The 18,579-nt window shown below is 38.1% G+C and overlaps 2 protein-coding genes across 2 annotated transcripts in view; one reads left to right on the top strand and one right to left on the bottom strand.

The window, feature by feature from the left end:
* Window positions 1-7,034, bottom strand: part of macrod1 (mono-ADP ribosylhydrolase 1) — an 87,051-nt gene extending 80,017 nt beyond the window's left edge. The window contains exons 1-3 of the mRNA XM_053631069.1: window positions 6,297-7,034; window positions 4,915-5,007; window positions 1,575-1,685 (exon numbers count right to left, since the gene is read on the bottom strand). Of these exons, the coding sequence (XP_053487044.1) occupies window positions 1,575-1,685; window positions 4,915-5,007; window positions 6,297-6,681 (589 nt within the window). The 5' untranslated portion in view covers window positions 6,682-7,034. The remainder of the gene's footprint in view (window positions 1-1,574; window positions 1,686-4,914; window positions 5,008-6,296) is intronic.
* Window positions 7,035-8,903: 1,869 nt separating this feature from the next.
* On the top strand, window positions 8,904-18,474 carry fermt3b (FERM domain containing kindlin 3b). The gene is made up of 15 exons (XM_053631051.1): window positions 8,904-9,023; window positions 11,090-11,223; window positions 11,489-11,722; window positions 12,567-12,683; window positions 12,823-12,991; window positions 13,067-13,169; window positions 13,291-13,398; window positions 14,669-14,794; window positions 14,943-14,989; window positions 15,072-15,196; window positions 15,726-15,832; window positions 16,179-16,394; window positions 17,233-17,357; window positions 17,547-17,688; window positions 17,839-18,474. Exons 2-15 carry the CDS (start codon window positions 11,100-11,102, stop codon window positions 18,016-18,018), a joined length of 1,923 nt encoding a protein of 640 aa, XP_053487026.1. The 5' UTR covers window positions 8,904-9,023; window positions 11,090-11,099; the 3' UTR covers window positions 18,019-18,474.
* Window positions 18,475-18,579: the final 105 nt, after the last annotated feature.

The raw sequence follows: 18,579 nt of genomic DNA, 5'->3' as shown, positions 1-18,579 counted from the left end.
GTGCCGTGCATTACCACATGGTAATTCAATTCATACCGTTAACATTGTATTATTTTTTTTGAAAAGGTGACAAACCTATACAGATACACTACAAAGAAAGCAACATCTTAGCAAGTGAAAATTTCTTGAATATAATCAAATTGATCCAATATTTCCTTTTACAAGGTTACAACAAACCAAATATAATATTACTAAAACTTAGTCTTAGACATTTTAACTAATTTCAAGCTTGAAATAATCTTGTTGTATTGGCAGATAATTTTGTTAATTTTTCAAGTATTTATTTCTTGAAAGCAGCAAAAGTATAGAACAAGAAAATGTAAACTGTCTAGAAATAGGTTTAATAATCTTATATTTGGTTAATTGTAATCTTATAATAGGAAACACAAGATAATATTAATACTCGATAAATCTGACTACTGAAGATACCATGACATTATATTTGGTCACGCTGAGCTTATATTTCCAGTAGTAATTACATTTTTAACACAAGTTACATAGTGCTGGTACACAGTGTAAAAATAATTGGACCATGGCAAAGTTACTGGATCTGGAACATAATGAAATTAAACTGCAGAATGTTTTGATTTTGATATATTCTTATCTATATTAACTGGAATGAATTACACCAACCATAAAATAAAGAGGTTCTCTCTTGGTAAACTGGATATTTTGTCAGAGCAGATGAGAATAGACTAAACTTCAGTAAGACAGTTCATGTGAGGGGCTTGTCTGATTATATGTTTCAAATTTCACTTCATCATAAGATACAGTATAATATATTCATCTAACGTTGCTAAATTATGTTTCGGTTTCACTATATGATTTCTATATAGTTCTCCCAATGCAGTAAATACCATCAAACTAAAACTGAACTGATTAAAAAAGCAAAAATATGGAAAAAGCAAAAATGATTAGGATTATAATTCTCTGATACATTTTAAGGGATGACCACTGGTGACCTTATTATTCTAATGGAGCTTATTGATTTTTTTCATTCAGTAAAGCCTTGTTAACACAAAACAGTACTTTTATTGATTTCAGGCTAGACATTTAGCTTTTAACAACCAACTAATGATGGTCAATTAACTGTCAAAATAATCAGCCAAAAGTTGAAACATGAATACACAATTTCTGCCATTTGTTAGTTGATTATTTTCCAACAACAGTACGTCCAGTGGCATTTTATCCCTCTTATACCATAGCAGTTTGCCAAAGATTACAACTTTTAATCTATTTAGATTTAGTATTGTGGAAAAGGTAAGCCAGTAATTTAGGTTAGTTCCTGCTATATCTTTTTATCAGCTATAAACAGTTGTCATAAACCTCATCACTCTTTCCATAAATGTTAAATAAACCTCTCCTTGGAGAAACCTACACCATATTAATTATATGTTGTTGATTTTTTTGTTAAATGTACTGTGTGATAATAATATACATTACTGGATTTATACAATTAATTTTCTGTTCAACTGTCACAAACAAAAAGCCTCTGAACTGAGACTCCAGCCATAGCAGGTCTAAGCATATAGTATGAGACACACAATGACTTGATGTCAGTGCATAATTCTCACCTGCATTGGCAACTGCATCTATCTCCAGTTTGGTGATGTCACCTCGGAAGAGAGAAATCTTCTGACTCAGTTCATCGTTGGCCTTGTAAAGAGGCTTAGCAGACACAGTACCTAGTCACCAAAAACAAAAAAAAATGTTCAATGTGATAAAATGGAAATATTCAGAAAAGGCTGAGCAAACAGCAATGCATCCTAACACGCAGAACGTCGGTGCCACGTTCAAAACTGTAAATTTCAGGCTACAAAATAATGGTCTTTCAAAATATTACACTGCACATGAATTACTACTGTTTTAGACATGTGGCAGGAGACTTTTACAGAATCAGAGCAACATCTATCTTTCCCTCAGTATACACACTATAGTATCAGGCACATTCACAGATAGACCCCAGGGAGCCCTTGATCACCTGTTTCCAGACTGTACAGGTGCTTTCCTTCATAATACTTGTATTCTATATAAGTGTGTGGCTCAAGAAGCAAACTGGAGTATGCTGCAACTGTGAGTGTTGCTTCTCCAGCTGTGGCCAAGATGCACTTCAGCAAGGCACAACTGGTTTGCCTCAACCTGGGAATATATTTAGTGGGCTAGATCAATTTGGTTTTAAGAAATTTATCATAGATTATTGCACATTATCTATAGTTAAAGTCTCAACGTTAAATGTTTATTGTTTGGGGCATGGCAAGTAAGAAACAAATAAGAACACTGATGTTATAATGTAGCACAATTTAAGGCAAGTACAACAGCAGACTATGCCTCATCTAGGTGGATAAGCTTTTTAACCGTGTGTGTAATTATATGTACAGTGCCCTCCACTAATATTGGCACCCTTGGTAAATATGAGCAGAGGCTGTGAAAAATTGTCTTTATTGTTTAACCTTTTGATATTTTGTTAAAAGAATTTTTAAAAATACTCATGGGAAAGCAAACAAAACACAGGGTTATCCAAAAAAAATCTTTGCTAAATATAGGTGTGCAACAATTATTGACACCCTTTTAGTCAATACTTTGTGCTACGTCCTTCTCCTATTTATCAAGGGTGCCAATATTAGTAGAGGGCACTGTATACAAATATTTTATATATATATATATATATATATATATATATATATATATATATATATATATATGTGTGTGTGTGTGTGTGTGTATATATATATATATACACACACACACACACACATTATATATATATATATATATATATATATATATATATATATATATATATATATATATATATATTAGTCATAGAATATAGTCAAAAATAAGTACACCACATAGAATATGTTGGCTTTTTTGACATTTTGGACAAGCAAACACTTGCACTTTAGCAGAAATAGCTTATTGTAGGCATTTTGCATAATTGTCCACCAGGCTTGCTGGAATTTTTGAACATTCTTCCATGCAATGTTCTTTCAGTTGCAAGATGTTTGAGGGTTTTCTTGCATGTACTGCCTGTTTCAAATCCCCCCACAACAATTCAATGACTTGAGATCCAGGCTTTGACTAGGCCATTCCATAACCCTCCATTTTTTCTTTTTGAGCTGTTCCTTGGTGGATTTGCTAGGGTGCTTAGGATCAGTAACCTCTTGAAAGGTCCACTTTCAGTTCAACTTCAACTTTTGGACAGATGGCCTCACATTATCTTCAAGCACTCTCTGAAATGATGCAGAATTCATAGTTTAATCAATGAATGCAAGCTGTCCAGTCCCTGAGGCAGTTAAGCAACCCTAAACCATAACATTTCCACCACTGTGCTTCATTTGGTATGAGGTACTTCTCCTGAAAAGCTGTCTTTGGTATGCGCCAAACATGTCTGCTGTTACTGTAGCCAAACAACTCTATATTTGATTATTCTGTTCAGAGAACATAATTCCAAAAGGCCTGGTCTTTGCCTATATGCTCATTGGCAAACTGTAGTCTTGTAAAGGCTTTTTCCTGGCATGCCTCCCATGCAGGTCAAATTTGTGCAATCTCTTTTGGCCAGTCCTGGATAAATTGGCAGTCGTTTGAAATCTGCCCCACTTGTAGATTATTTTCCTTACAGTGGAATGATGTATTTCAAATAATTTGGAGATCTTTTTAAATCCCTTGCCGGCATAGGCATACACAACCTTTTTTCTGAAGGCCTTACAGTACCCTTTAGATCTTGGCATGATGACACCACACACCTCAATAACAAAGGGAAAACCAGACACTAGATATGAGAGGGGTATAAATAAGACATGATCCACCTGCACTCCCTAAGCAGGTTCTAATCACTGGTACTTACTTTTCCATGTGACTGATCTGAAGCAATGCTTTAGAAATTACAGAACTGCTTTTTCAAGGCTTTCTACAAGGGCCAGGTTATGAACAGAGTGTGTGATTATAAATAAAGTGTGTGCGAGTGGGGTAGAGAACCTCTAAGTAGTATTCTCATGAGCTAGTGTCTTGCAAAAGTATTCATCCCCCTAAGCATTTTTCCTATTTTGTTGCATTACAACCTGTAATTTAAGTGAATTTTTATTTGGATTTCATGTAATGGACATACACAAAATAGTCCTGTAACATATTGAAGAAGGTTCTCTGGTCAGATAAGGCTAAAATTTATCTTTCTGGGCATCAAGGAAAACATTATGTCTGGTGCAAACCCAACACCTCATCACCCCAAGAACAACATCCCCACAGTGAAGCATGGTGGTGGCAGCATCATGCTGTGGGGATGTTTTTCATCAGCAGGGTCTGGGAAACTGGTCAGAATTGACGGAATGTTGGATGGTGCTAAATACAGGGAAATTCTTGAGGGAAACCTACTTTTAGTCTTCCAGAGATTTGAGACTGGGACGGAGGTTCACCTTCCAGCAGGACAATGACCTTAAGCATACTGCTAAAGCAACACTTGAGTGGTTTAAGGGGAAACATTTAAATGTCTTGGAATGGCCTAGTCAAAGCCCAGACTTAAAGCTTGCTGTACACCAGCGGACCCCATCCAACTTGAAGGATCTGGAGCAGTTTTGCCTTGAAGAATGAGCAAAAATCCCAGTGGCTAGATGTGCCAAGCTTATAGAGACATACCCCAAGAGACTTGCAACTGTAATTGCTATAAAAGGTGGCTCTACAAAGCATTGGCTTTGGGGGTGGGGAGGGGTGGTCTGTTTTCTGGATTGTTCTGTCTTATTTCTTGTTTGTTTCACAATAAAAAATATTTAGCATCTTCAAAGTGGTAGGCATGTTGTGTAAATCAAATGATACAAACCCCCCAAAAATCCACTTTAATTCCCGGCTGTAAATCAACAAAATAGGAAAATTGGCAAGAGGGGTGAATACTTTCACAAGGCACTGAATGTATTTAGTTACCTGAGTGCTTCCAGACAGGAACCTGGTCCAGGGAGATATAGTCCGTCCTGTACATCTCTCTCCTCTCCTTCAGGTTCATGGACAGAAGTTCCTCTAATAAAGCACACAGTATAATGATACAAGACAATAAGTCACAAACACAAACCACAACACACACACATTGTACATAAATTAAGGCTGCTGGGTCACATTATGCAAATTATAAGGTCAGAACTAGATGTAGCCACATCTGACTAGTGTTTTTTCCTGAATCAATGCTAATAAGCCTTCAATAATGAGTAAAACGGTTAATTGGTCCATTTAATCCGACATTCATTTAATCCATTTTAAAACCATTTAAGGCTTAATTGATATTTTAATCAGATGGTTACATAGACAGAAGGAATACTGGCTCATTGTAAACACAAATTTGGCTGTTAAAATACTGATGGTTTAAAGGTAACCGAATGAAGGATAAATCATGGTGAAATATCTATGCTTTTGATTTCTTTGCTTCATTCCTTCTGTTTAATTATTTAAATACAAGTTACTGTATATGCTACAAAAAAAATCCAGCTTGGGTTGACCAACTTCACCAGTTGGTGGACTATGTACCAGGTCCGTTATTACTAACTAAATTGATGAATATTTGTTTGATATTTTGGTGCAGCACAGTAGTGCAGTGAGAAGCACTGCTGCCTCACAGTTCCAGGACCCCAGTTCAATCCTGAGCTCATTTTACTGTTTATGTAGAATTTTGCATTTTTTGCTGTGCCTGTGTGGGTTTCCTCTGGGTTTTTCAGTTTCCTCCCAAAAAAGATAGCTCTTAGTTGTGAACAAGTGTTCGAATGTGTGTGTATGGTGCCCTGCGATGGACTGGTGTCCCATCCAGAGTGTATTCTAGCCTCATTCCCAGTGTTCCCGTGATCCACCGCAACCCTGACTGGGACAAAAAGATTCATGGAGATGCATGAATGAATAACTTGTCGATGACATAGCATTAATTAAGTGATAATTCAGAAACTGTTTACTTTCTACCAGTGCTTACGAGCAGGCGCAGACGGTCATCCAGATTAAGTTTGACCAGTTTGGACTCTGTTGTGGAAATTGGTAGCTGGTCAGCCCAAGCTGGATTGTACAGTTGGATCTAATTGATCTGCTAATTTTTTTTTCCACCGGTTACACTTATACACTTACAAAATACAGAATTACACTGTATTTTGAAAAAGTAATACAGCTTGTACCCTAAGACTATCAAAGCAATGCAATTTATGGGTTGTAAAAGCACTATAAATAACTTTGTCACACCCGAATGTGACCCTTCACTCAGGTTTAATTCATAATCAGTAAATGGGTTTGCCTGAGCTCTCCTCACTTGACCTAACCACAGCAGAGGAACTCACTTTTCACATCTTTCCAGTCACTTTTGTCCGAGTCTAAGTTGAGAGGTGGGCGGGCGGCCATGGCACAAACTGCGCTCGAGCTCAGCACGACAGCGGACACACCGACAGTTCCGAACAGCACCACGACCGACCGCTTCCGACTCAACACGCCTCTGGTCACACTAAAACCTTTTCCCTCGCGGAACCACCTCGAGGTTGCAGACGAGGCGGAAAACTTCTCCGAGCGCGCGGCTATATTTATACCTCGGCGCGCGCTCGGCGGGGAATTCAGAGCGGTGTGAAACAGACTGAAGTTCACACCACGCGAGAGCTTCTGCTTTTCCAAAACCCGAGACAACACGGACACTGAAACACGAGCTACGAGTTTGGATATCTGAAACGCCATAACCTAAATTAGTAATACTGCTCACAGTGTTTATGTACTCTGAGTCTGCTTTAAACAGCGTTATTTGTTTGTTTATCCACCTAAAGTTTGCGTTTGTGGACGGAAAAAAACGAAAGTATAGCGTCCTTTACGTTTGCATGGTGTCTAGCACTTGGAATGTACCATTAAACAGGGGTGCAATGTTTGTATACTTCACATTGGACTTTACCCGCGATTTCGAGGTGTCTTATTATCCCACACTGCCGTCTAGTGGCCATTACATTCGGCTCCAGTCTTTTTGAGTGATATACTAATATCTGCTCTATTCAGGGAAGGGGTTCTCAACATATTTGCAGCCAAGTTTTACATAAAAAAAACCCCCGACTCTCACTGATTTATGATCCAACTATTCAGTTATTATGCGGTTATAACGTCAAAGAGCACTGATCTAAAGTTCAGTACTAATCCAAGGCTAAGTAAGTTAAGCATTTCTAAAACTTTTTTTTTACCTGCAATTTGAACTAAACCACTAAGTGTAATGTTAATGTAAGGTACAAAATATCGAACATCTACATTAAACTTAATTTAAGAGTAAAGGGATGTACCATTAAATAGGGGTCAATTAATTTGGACTTTACCAGAGATTTCGAGGTGCCTTATTTTCCTACACCGCCGTCTAGTGGTCAATGCATTCGACTACAGTGTTTTTGAGTGGGATATTACAGTAATATCTGGTCTGTTCAGGGCAGGGGTCCTCAACATTACCACATAGCCAGATTTTAGGAATATAATCAACAGCAGCGCAGTGTGGTACAGCCCAACAGAAAACAGACGGCCTTTACCACCCTTCAGGTGATTATTTTCCCATAACCGTATGTCCCCAAGTGTATTATTCCTCTTATAACACAGCAGTTTACCAGATTATAGCATGAGTGAGCTAATACTCATACAATTATTTATTAAATAAAGACGTGCCATACTTTTTATCCGTTTGTATCACCACATCTTTTTATATTCCTTAGTTGTCTTATATACAGTACACTGACCCCAACAAAGAATTACACAATATGAACACCTGTAAATTAGAACTATGAGTAAGATTACAAGGGCCTTGTAAGATTTGATAAGCACATAGCCTACATTAATTCTGAGAATTTTCATCTGTAATATGGGGACCACAGTGGCTTAGTGGTAAGGACGTTTGCCTCACACCTCCAGGGTTTGGGGTTTGAGTCCTTTGTGCATGTTCTCCCTATGCTTTGGAGGTTTCCTCCGGGTACTCCGGTTTCCTCCCCAGTCCAAAAACATGTATTGTAGGCTGACTGGCATCTCTAAATTGTCCATAGTGTGTGAATGTGTATGAATGTGTGTGTGAATGCGTGAATGTGTGTGTGTGTGTGTGTGTGTTTGTGCCCTGCGATGGTTTGGCACTCCATCCAGGGTCCCCGCCGCGGATGCCGAGTCCCCTGGGATAGGCTCCAGGCTCCCCCTGATCCTGTGTAGGATAAGCAGTACCGAAAATGGATGAATGGATCATCTGTAATATTACACACAAATAACCATATACTGTAATAGTTTCTGACAATTCAGTGAAGTTCAGGTTTTTCATTTATATATTCATTTCAGTAAATCTCCTTTCTTTGTGAAATTCAAAATTAGACAGGTTACAAATAGGCCATAATAAACTGGGTTAAATGGCTGAACTGCCATTTTAGCTAGGTCTTCATTCAAGTTTTGGCATCTTCACACTCATTATCCTACACTGCCCTCTAGATGTAAACATGTGCAACATGCACCCATTTAACTTAGGCAAGCATAGAGAGGACAGTTATTGAAGTAACATTGTGACATTAGTGACACTGACAGGTTATAACCCACTAAACAAATACAGTACTGTAAAGCAATCTTGATATGCAGAAGGTAGTGCTGGATCTTTTATAAAATGTACTGAAAACAGACTTTTTCCAAAGAGTCTACAGCTTCAATAACTGTCCTCTCTATGCTTGCCTAAGTTAAATGGGTGCACAATACATTGCAATTAGTCACTTTTGAGCTGGGTGAAAAAGGCAGCACTGTCATGAATCACTGTAGCAAGATTAAACTAATTGAATTAACTCATTGAAATATGGAGAAGTTCATCTTGTTATCTGCTGTAATAGACTAGATGCACAGTTATTTTAAGTGTTCTCAGCTCTTCATATAATGTAAGAACACACCCAGGGAGACTGTGGTCACACGCTGTTTCGTTATGCATAAACTGACAGAACAGAAACACCCCTTTTCACACTACTGCGGGAGCTCACAGCAAAAACCCAACACCTTCAGTGTGAAGGCAAGCAGAAAAATATAAGTGACTTCTGAAGGTAAGACATTGCACTCACCAAAAGACAGAAAAAGTAACTATCTTTTATCACTGATTTTACTGATGATGGTGTACTTAATAGTGAGTTTCATAGTCATTTGATATCGATATGAGGAATTAAACAGTGACAATCTACTCAATACAAATTAGTTTGAAAGGAGAACGCCTTAAAAATGGCACAAAAAAAGTCATTAGAACCTTAAAAAGTACATGTGAGAAAAAATATATCAGTGTACCTGTGAAAATGTACATCCCTTTAATCATTTATGATCCTGGTATTAATAACAACAACAACAACAACAACAACAACAACAACAACAACAACAACAACATGTATGAATGGATATTTACATTAAATAGTGTATAAATAAGTATAGCTTTTTTTTTTTTTTTAAAAAAAGCTATACTTATTTATACACTATTTAATGTAAATATCCATTCATACATGTTGTTGTTGTTGTTGTTGTTGTTGTTGTTGTTGTTGTTGTTATTAATACCAGGATTTTTTTTAAAAAAAAAAAAGCTATTTGCAAATTATATTTTGACAATACAATATTACTCATGCGTGTAAATGCAAATATAGAATATTTATGGAATATCATCCTTAGTTAAAAGTGTTGAGAGGGTGGAAAAATTTATAAAAACTATAAATCATCCTCTTGAAAATTTTTTTTCTCATTTCTCATTCGTTATCAAACCTGTGATATAAATTGATTAACTATATACATAAACGTTGTTCTACTATTAAAATATTAGCAGAAGAATACTTTATTTCAAACAGTACATTTCTACAATCATATTTGTCATCTTAATATGTGTACAATAAATGTAAAATGTAAGGAAATGAATATGATGACTAATTTATACCCACCCATGTTTACACATTTACTCCTACCCAGCCATGACTGAATGTTGCTCAGTTACATGTTGTATAAAAATATACACCTAGATTAAAGTCAATTGTATGTTGTTGTCCTTCTGGGGATCCTTAAAGGTTCCTGGTGGAACCCTACGGCAGAGGATTTTCCTTACAGAACAGGTTTCAAGAGGAATGTCTTTAGAAAGCTTAACCATCCAAAGAACTGTAAAGAAACATTTATCTTCATATTGATATGACTGTCATTCTTATAAAGATAATAAGTAAAATAAATTGGATGAGTAAGTACACATATGGTTTAGTCATAATATCTGGGTCTGGGACATGTTTTTGAAGAACATATTTTGATCATATATGTATATTTTTCATGTTGTAGGACTCCCTAAGTCCCCACCCTTCCTCATTCTTTTGTGGTATTGGGGTTGTGTGTACGCATGCCTGTGTATGGTTAAAACGGCTGTTTATGTTAAACTGAAAGAGGAAACATGGTTTATTGTGATTGCAGTAAAAATGAGAAGTATTGGTTACTGCAGGGCAAGACGTGGAAATGCAATGTCATACAGATGGGGGATCACACGGTGTGTGCATTTGTCCACATGTGTGTGAGTGCTAGAAGACTCATGCTTGACATGTGATAGACAAGCCGAGTCATTCTTTTTAACAGCATGCTTACAAATAGGAATAACATTGAAACAAGTGTTAGTTCATTCAGCTCAGCAGAGAAAATGACAAAAACAAGCACAATAAACAACTGCTGTAACTGATATAGTCAGGGTCATTTTATTGCATTTTTTAGGTGCAGTTTGTGATGTTTAAAGTCATTTCTACGCTTGTTTAATTTCAACATTTCAGACTTTTGACAATCTTCTTGACCAGAAATAAGCTGCTCCCCCAGTAGTAAGCATCACATGATGCATGTACTTTCAAAAAATGTACTTTCAAAGCTTTGGGTGTGGAAGGGGAAAGCCTGCCAATTATTTTTTTAAATGGAAATTAAAATCTCCCTCTCTCTCTCTCTTTTTAATGTACCTGGCAGGCAGTAGAGGACCCTAAAATAACAAACTGCTCCCTTAAATGTGTTCAATTTATTACAGCATCTGTAGCAAACAATACTTTATGAATATGTCCATTAATTGAGATTCTTGCTTCTATTGCTTCTGTTCTTCCTCTGTTTCATTTGTCCTCTCCAGCTCCTTCAGGATGGCGGCGTGGGACCTGTCAGTCAGTGTGGAGGAACTGGGCCCTGAAGCTCCACCCATTAAAATCAGCGTAACCTCTGACCTTCACATAGGCGGGGTCATTCTGAAAATTGTAGAAAAAACACGTAAGTTATATATCCAATATCATACATCTTGCATGGGTGGGAGAGTACAACAAAAAACTGTCTTGTACAAACATAGCAATCTTCATAGCAAAGATTATAAGACACATATGCAAAGCCAAACCAAGGTATTAGACATCTGACATATATTTTGACCATGACAGGATCCTTAAGATGCTCAGTTATACATGCAGTGAGTTTATTCTGATTAATGTGATGAGCTAAAACCCCTGCATTATTGATTGTATGTTTTGACTTCTTGTATTAGAGATGCAGCAGGATTGGTCAGATCATGCAATTTGGTGGGAGCAGAAGCAGCAGTGGGTCTTGCGGACATCCTGGACACTCGATAAATGTGGGATCCATGCGGATGCTCGACTGCACTTCACCCCTCAACACAAGCCTCTTCGGCTGGGCCTGCCTAACGGAATCACCTTGCGGCTCCGTGTCTGCTTCTCCAGCTCCATGTTCCGCACTGTGCAGGGAATCTGCAGGATTTTGAGTAAGACATTTAACACGGTGCTGAAGTTCAGTATTATAGCAAAGCATACTACAGATATCAGTGGCACAATACAGCAGGTGTTTTTATTTCTGATATACAGTATATCTAACAATATCTCACAGCAGATCTGTGAAATTTATAGTGTGTCTTGGTCAAAGCATTATGTACCATAATTCAGTGATGTAATGCCAAATCATGACCTTGCTTGCTATGGGCGTGCTTCCTGTTATGTACCTTATCCTGTGGCTCATACACAGGAATCCTAGTCATTCGGATGCTGTCTAGCTACAGTAACATGAAGTTTATGTGGGTTAAGCAGCTAGTGGCCTGTTTCCAATTGAGTATTCATGGAATCTGGTTTTTGTGTTGAGGAAAAACAGTGTAGGTGTGCCTTATTCTTATTCTTTTTCTTTTGTGTTATTTTTTTAATTTGGTGGAACCACCATGATGAGCAATTTATTATCTAGTATAGTGGGTAACATTACTGACTCCCAGTTCTAGCATCTGCAGTTTGATCCTGAGCTTGGGTTACCGTCTGTGTTGAATTTTACATGTCCATGCGTGTTTCCTCTGGGTTCTCCATTTTACCTCCCAAAAACATGCCATTGGTAAAACTAAATTAGCCCTAGGTGTGAATGAGTGTGTGAATGGTGCCATGTGATGGTGTCCCATCCAAGGTATATTCCCACTTCACACCCAGTGATCCTGGAATCGGCTTGTGATCCAATGCAACTGTGACGAGTATAACATGGTTATTCAAGATGAATGAATGAGTGAATGAATGAAAGGTTTAGGTGACTTTACTCTGTTTCCATCCATTTCTTCCTTTTCTGCTTTCTCTCAGACATCCGCCATCCAGAGGAACTGTCTCTGCTAAGGCCAGTGGAGGAGAAAAAGAAAAAGAAAGACAAAGATTCTGTGGAAGAGGAGTATGACCTTACAGACGTTCCACTGACATCAGGTATTTCACACAGTTGTGTATCTTAAATCATTACTATTAAATAATCTATTCCCAAAATACATTCATTGTGCATTTTATCTAAACACAGTTGAAAAGATTTGAGACTTTTGCATCATTTACAACCAAACTATACCTTCAGGATCAGTTCCAACTCTGTATAATGGCATGCCGGCTCATTTTGCTGACTCCCCTAAAACTGAGGCTGTCTATAAGATTCTGTCTGTGTGCCAGCCGTCTCCTGCTCCGGAGACCATAGCTAAACTCTACCGACCAGCCAGCAAGGTGGACAAAACACACATCCAAAGCAGGTATGAGCAAACACTACTGAATAGCTCTTAATATTGCAAATGCAAAACATTTATAATGCATCTCTTTTCATCCAGATGGTTGGATTCATCACGATCACTCATGGAGCAGGGAATACAGGAGAATGAGAAGCTGTGGTTACGCTTCAAATACTACACCTTTCATGACATGGAACCCAAGGTGTGTGTGTTTCTGAGTGCCTCTGAGAAAATCACTTTAAGTATTAACTGTGCAATATACATAGATGATACATTATAATATGCATGCTGTAAATGCTGGCTCGAAACCTTATTTCTGCCAGTACGATGAGGTGCGTCTGACGCAGCTGTATGAGCAGGCACGCTGGGCAATCCTTCTGGAGGATAACGACTGTACTGAGGAAGAGATGATGCTGTTTGGAGCCCTGCAGGTTGGTTCACTGCTTCACAGGTTCCCGAAGCTACACAGCCTGATTTACACACAGTGCCTTACAGCTACACACAGGAAACACAGGTCAGACTTTAGTATTAAAAAAAACAAAGGCCTTTAAACCACAATAAGCAGGCAACACCCACTAGTGTAACAGCAGTGCAGTTTAATGTGTTTCTGTGAGAAGAGAAATGCTGTCTAGTTTTATCCTGCTCATGTCTCTGGTCATTTTGTGCACAATTTATGAGCATCAGTCACTAAAATAACACAAAAGATCTTGTTTGATTCTTGATTATGTTTTCCTTATGTATGATCTTTGCTCAGGGCGCACGGTGGCTTAGTGGTTAGCATGTTTGCCTCACACCTCCAGGGAGTTTGCATGTTCTCCCCTGTGGGGGTTTCCTCCGGGTACTCCGGTTTCCTCCCCCAGTCCCCCAAAGACATGCATGGTAGGCTGATTGGTGTGTCTAAAGTGTCCGTAGTGTATGAATGTGTGTGTGAATGTGTATGTGAGTGTGCCCTGCGATGGACTGGCACCCTGTCCAGGGTGTACCCCGCCTTGTGCCCGATGCTCCCTGGGATAGGCTCCAGGTTCCCCCACGACCCTGAAGAAGAAGTAAGCGGTAGAAGATGGATGGATCTTTGCTCATCCCTAAACATCTTTTGACTGTCACAATGCACATTTGGGAATGAAAAAAAATCCCCTCTCTCTAGCATTAATTTTTGTAAATAAACAACTTGCAAATGACACAAAGGTCTTCTTTGACGATCTGACACAAACATTTAGCTTTATTCCCACATCATCACTAAAATAGCATTTCCAGAAGTAACCTCTGTGCAACACCAATACTTGCTGATAATTCCTCTCTCAGTTCCTCTTTCTCTATTCTGTATTGAGTAATCATTTCCATCCTCCCACCTTTATAACAGTCCTCCCTGCCACACAGTCCTAAAGTCACAGGCTTAACCGGTTATGGCTGGGTACAATATTAGATGGGAGAGCTACAATCTCATATACTGTACATCAATCGCTTGATAATGAAACAATAAAGAAATCATCCGCCGCTTCACTTCTTCAACAATTCTATGTATTTTTATTACAACCATTGGTGGTGCTGTGTTTGGTTCAACAAAAATTAAGAAGAATACTGGTTTTGTTAACAGTTCAGTACTTAAGCTGATGTGGATGCCAAAAATTTTACCTTTTTTGAGTATAACCGCAGCCCACACATACTGCATATAAAAATAACCTAGCTCTATTCCTCTCGCAGTACCATATAGGGAAGCTGTCAATGTCACAGGATGGTAATGCCAACCAAGGCATGGATGACCTGGACTCTGCCCTGAAATCTCTTGAGGTCAAGATTGTGGGAGAGAACAGCAACACAAACCAGCTGGTAGGCAGATGATTGGCTGTTTATACACTACCTGATGTATCTGATCCTATGTTACTCATTACACTCTATCATACAAGTGCAATTTTAAGAAACTGTGGAAATGTATATAGAGAGTTATTTGACTACATTTTAAACAAAATCTGTTTAGGAAAACATGACCCCTCCAGAACTGAATGACTATTTGAAAATATTTCGGTAAGACCAATTATTTGCTTTTTAGAGCTAAAAAGAGTTCAGAAGCATTTGTTGTAAGTAATTGAATTGTTTTGATATTTAGGCCCAGGAGACTAACTCTGAGGGACTACAAACAATACTGGTTCAAATTTCAGGACACTTCTATCTTCTATTACAAGAGTAAAGAAGATAGCTTCGGAGAGCCCGTCCAGCAAATGAACCTGAAAGGTAGAAATACACACACACACACACACACACACACACAGAGGCAAGAAAGGTAAGTTTTTACATTGTACAATTGTACAATGTTTGAGGTCCCCAAACAGGGATTTCTTTGGTTGAAAATGCCATATTTCCATTTGAATGCCAAATTGGCATACTTTAAAGACAAACGCAGATATGGGGCTCCCGAATGGTGCAACAGAAAACCTTCAGTCTATCCATAGGGATATTGTGAGTTCAAATCCCAGAGATGCCACAGGATGCCTCATGGCAAAACATCTTTACAAAATGTTTCTGGTGATTTTTATCATGATTTGAATTAGTATCTTGTTGCAGGAAACAACAAGAAATTGTATATCTCCATTCAAAAGCCATAGGAGGTGTAAACTTTTGCCCTTAACGGAAAGGATGTCATCATTATTTATTTAAGCACACAAGGTGTTTGTACTTCAGTCAATCACTGTCATCAAACAATCATTTCTTTGTATTTGAAAATGAATGTGTCTTCTAAAGCCTCAGGGTTATGTCTCTGCAGGCTGTGAAGTGGCTCCTGATGTGAACATAGCAGGACAGAAGTTCTGTATCAAACTCCTCATCCCAGTGCCAGAGGGCATGACGGAGGTGTATCTGCGATGTGAGAATGTAAGTGATCATACTGACTACAACGGGATGCTCTAGGAATCATCTTTATACAGCACCTCAGAAAACAGACATCATGCAGTGACAGCTTATAGAGTCATGTTTTATTTGACAGGCTCTAAGCAAAAATTTTTTTTACAAGAAACATGTGTCTAATCGTTAAAGCCCTTCTTGTTTCACCAGAAGTGTTCAATCAATTTCTGGGTTCTGTGCAAATGTAGCTGCTGCCAACCCCCTACTCATCTCTTAAAATGTTCACAAATACTTACATCAAGATCATAAAGAAAAAAATGGCCCTGGGTCATTCTACTGTTCCATACTATTCTTACAGTGTCCTCTGTCCCTGCAGGAGAAGCAGTACTCTGAGTGGATGGCGGCCTGTAAGCTGGGGTCTAAAGGTCTGACCTTGCTGGACCCTTCTTATCAGAGTGAAGTGAAAAACATCCAGTCCTTCTTGGCCATGCAGCACTCCAGTTCATCTGGTTCAACTGTACAGGCTGACGACGTCATTAACACACAGAGCCTTGTCTCACCTCGCTACAACAAAAAATACAAGGCCAAACAGGTACAGGGCAAAATATCTAGAATTAATTAATAATTAGTTAAAAAAATAGGTGCTTGTCTATGGACAACACATTGCAATGGACATGGCATTTCATGGTTGTATGCTGAGTTTCTATAAGAGTTATGTCTGTATGGTTAACAGACAACACTGTTAATAAAACAGCACTCAAATAAAATTAAATCATTGTTAATTATATTATTTGGATATCTCTTATACAATTTTATTTAAGAATAATGTCGGACAGCACCTCCCAGTAGCATGACTAGGTGGATGGGCTACTCTGAATGACCCCTATGTGTGAATCAGTATGTGTTTGTATGAGTGTGTGTGATGGTGTCCTGTCGGATGGTGTCCTGTATTCCTAATGCATTAGTCCTATTTAAAATGCAGGTCAAAATGCATTTTAAATAGGACTAATATAATTTCAGTCCACTGAAATGTCATTCATAGCAATGTAAAAAATATCAAATGTAAGAAAAAAAACCCCAACAACGATCATATAAAGCACACTTTCAGCTATACCACTCACAAAATGTAGAAAACTCAAATTGTAAAAATGGTCAATTATTTTATTTTTAATTAATAATATTTTTCTCTCATAACTCATACTTCTGTTTATCTGTATAAAGTTCATATTAGGATGTGAATTTGAATCAAAATACAAAACAGAACTCAAGCATGTTTTATATTTTCTCATTTTCATTATTTTTATGTCAGTAAAAGTATCATTTATAATTTTTTTAATGTAAAATAATACTGTTATTCTGAATGACAGTACAAACTCTCTTTGACAAATATGCTAACACAATGATTCCCTGCCCTCTGCTTGTATTTACAGTTAACCCCACGGATCCTGGAGGCTTATCAGAACGTGGCTCAGCTCTCCCTTACAGCAGCCATTTTGAAGTTCCTCCAGATCTGGCAGTCCCTGCCTGACTTTGGTATTTCCTATTTCATGGTCAGGTAAGAAGACATTCAGTATTACTGCTTCAAAGACCGTATATAGCCGAGAGTCTGGTTTATGGCAGTACGAGCCAGAAATGCTTTAACTGGAGGTACCAGGCTTATAAATGATGATTAACTGTTGACTGAATATCAATTTACATTGGAATGTAAATGAGAGCTACAGCGAATTTCGATTTTTATTTTCAGATTTAAGGGTAGTCGTAAAGACGAGGTCCTGGGCATTGCAAACAATCGCCTGATCCGTATCGACCTGGGAGTTGGAGACGTAGTGAAGACCTGGCGTTACAACCACATGAGGCAATGGAACGTCAACTGGGACATACGACAGGTTGGTCGTGAGCAATTTTCAGTTTATCCGTCCATTTTTATCATTTACTCAATTACACTTTCATAATGATTTGTTTGGATCTGCATCTTGACATTTTCAACCATGTTGCAATTGTACTGACTTTCTTTTTGGGATGTTTCTCTCGACCAGGTGGCCATTGAGTTTGATGGCAACATCAACATAGCCTTCAGCTGTGTGACTGCAGACTGTAAGATAGTGCACGAGTACATTGGGGGCTACATCTTCATGTCAACACGTGCAAGAGAGAAGAGTGACACACTGAATGAGGAGCTTTTCCATAAACTCACTGGGGGCCATGAAGCTCTTTAATCGGCACTGATGCCCTGACAGCAGGACCAAAGATCATTTTGTAGTTCATTTCTGTACATCAGGCCAAAAAATCATTACTTCGTTTCACATGCTTTCATTAAAAAAAATAAATAACAAAATTCAGATGACATTAGATTTATCTGGCTACCATGAAAAGCTGCTACAGCTTGATGATGAGGTGAAAAACCTTCCTGAAGAGCTGCAGTAGTTATTCCAGATGTGTGAATGTGGCTTAATAAGGATATTTACTGATTTCGGTTTCACAGCCACACTTATAACCACATAGCATTCTGTTTGAATGGACTTGCAGAAATATTCATTCATTTGTCCTTATATGTATTCCACTGACTGACAGATTTACAGATGTGTGGTGTATAAAGACCCTATAGTCCCTATTGAAGCATAGTTAAATGTAACTACAGAATAGGTTTATTTAAATAAAGTAAAGCATATGAACATTTGTACAAATAATTTAAAAAATCATCTGCACTATACATTCTCAACACTCTACCATGTCTGAAAGTCATCATATTTTATTCAGTTGACAGTTGAGGAAACCAC

This window comes from Ictalurus furcatus, chromosome 8, assembly GCF_023375685.1.
Source record: "Ictalurus furcatus strain D&B chromosome 8, Billie_1.0, whole genome shotgun sequence".
Taxonomy (NCBI): Eukaryota; Metazoa; Chordata; class Actinopteri; order Siluriformes; family Ictaluridae; genus Ictalurus; species Ictalurus furcatus.
The sequence above is the reverse complement of the archived record's forward strand: the minus strand, read 5'-3'. Positions and strand labels throughout refer to the sequence as shown.

What these genes read in the sequence shown, in the direction of transcription:
- fermt3b (XM_053631051.1), top strand. Translation starts at nt 11,100, where the DNA reads ATGGCGGCGTGGGACCTGTCAGTCAGTGTGGAGGAACTGGGCCCTGAA. An exon ending in AAAACACACATCCAAAGCAG is followed by an intron (nt 12,992 to 13,066) that starts GTATGAGCAAAC and finishes CTTTTCATCCAG; the next exon opens with ATGGTTGGATTCATCACGAT. An exon ending in TGCTGTTTGGAGCCCTGCAG is followed by an intron (nt 13,399 to 14,668) that starts GTTGGTTCACTG and finishes TTCCTCTCGCAG; the next exon opens with TACCATATAGGGAAGCTGTC.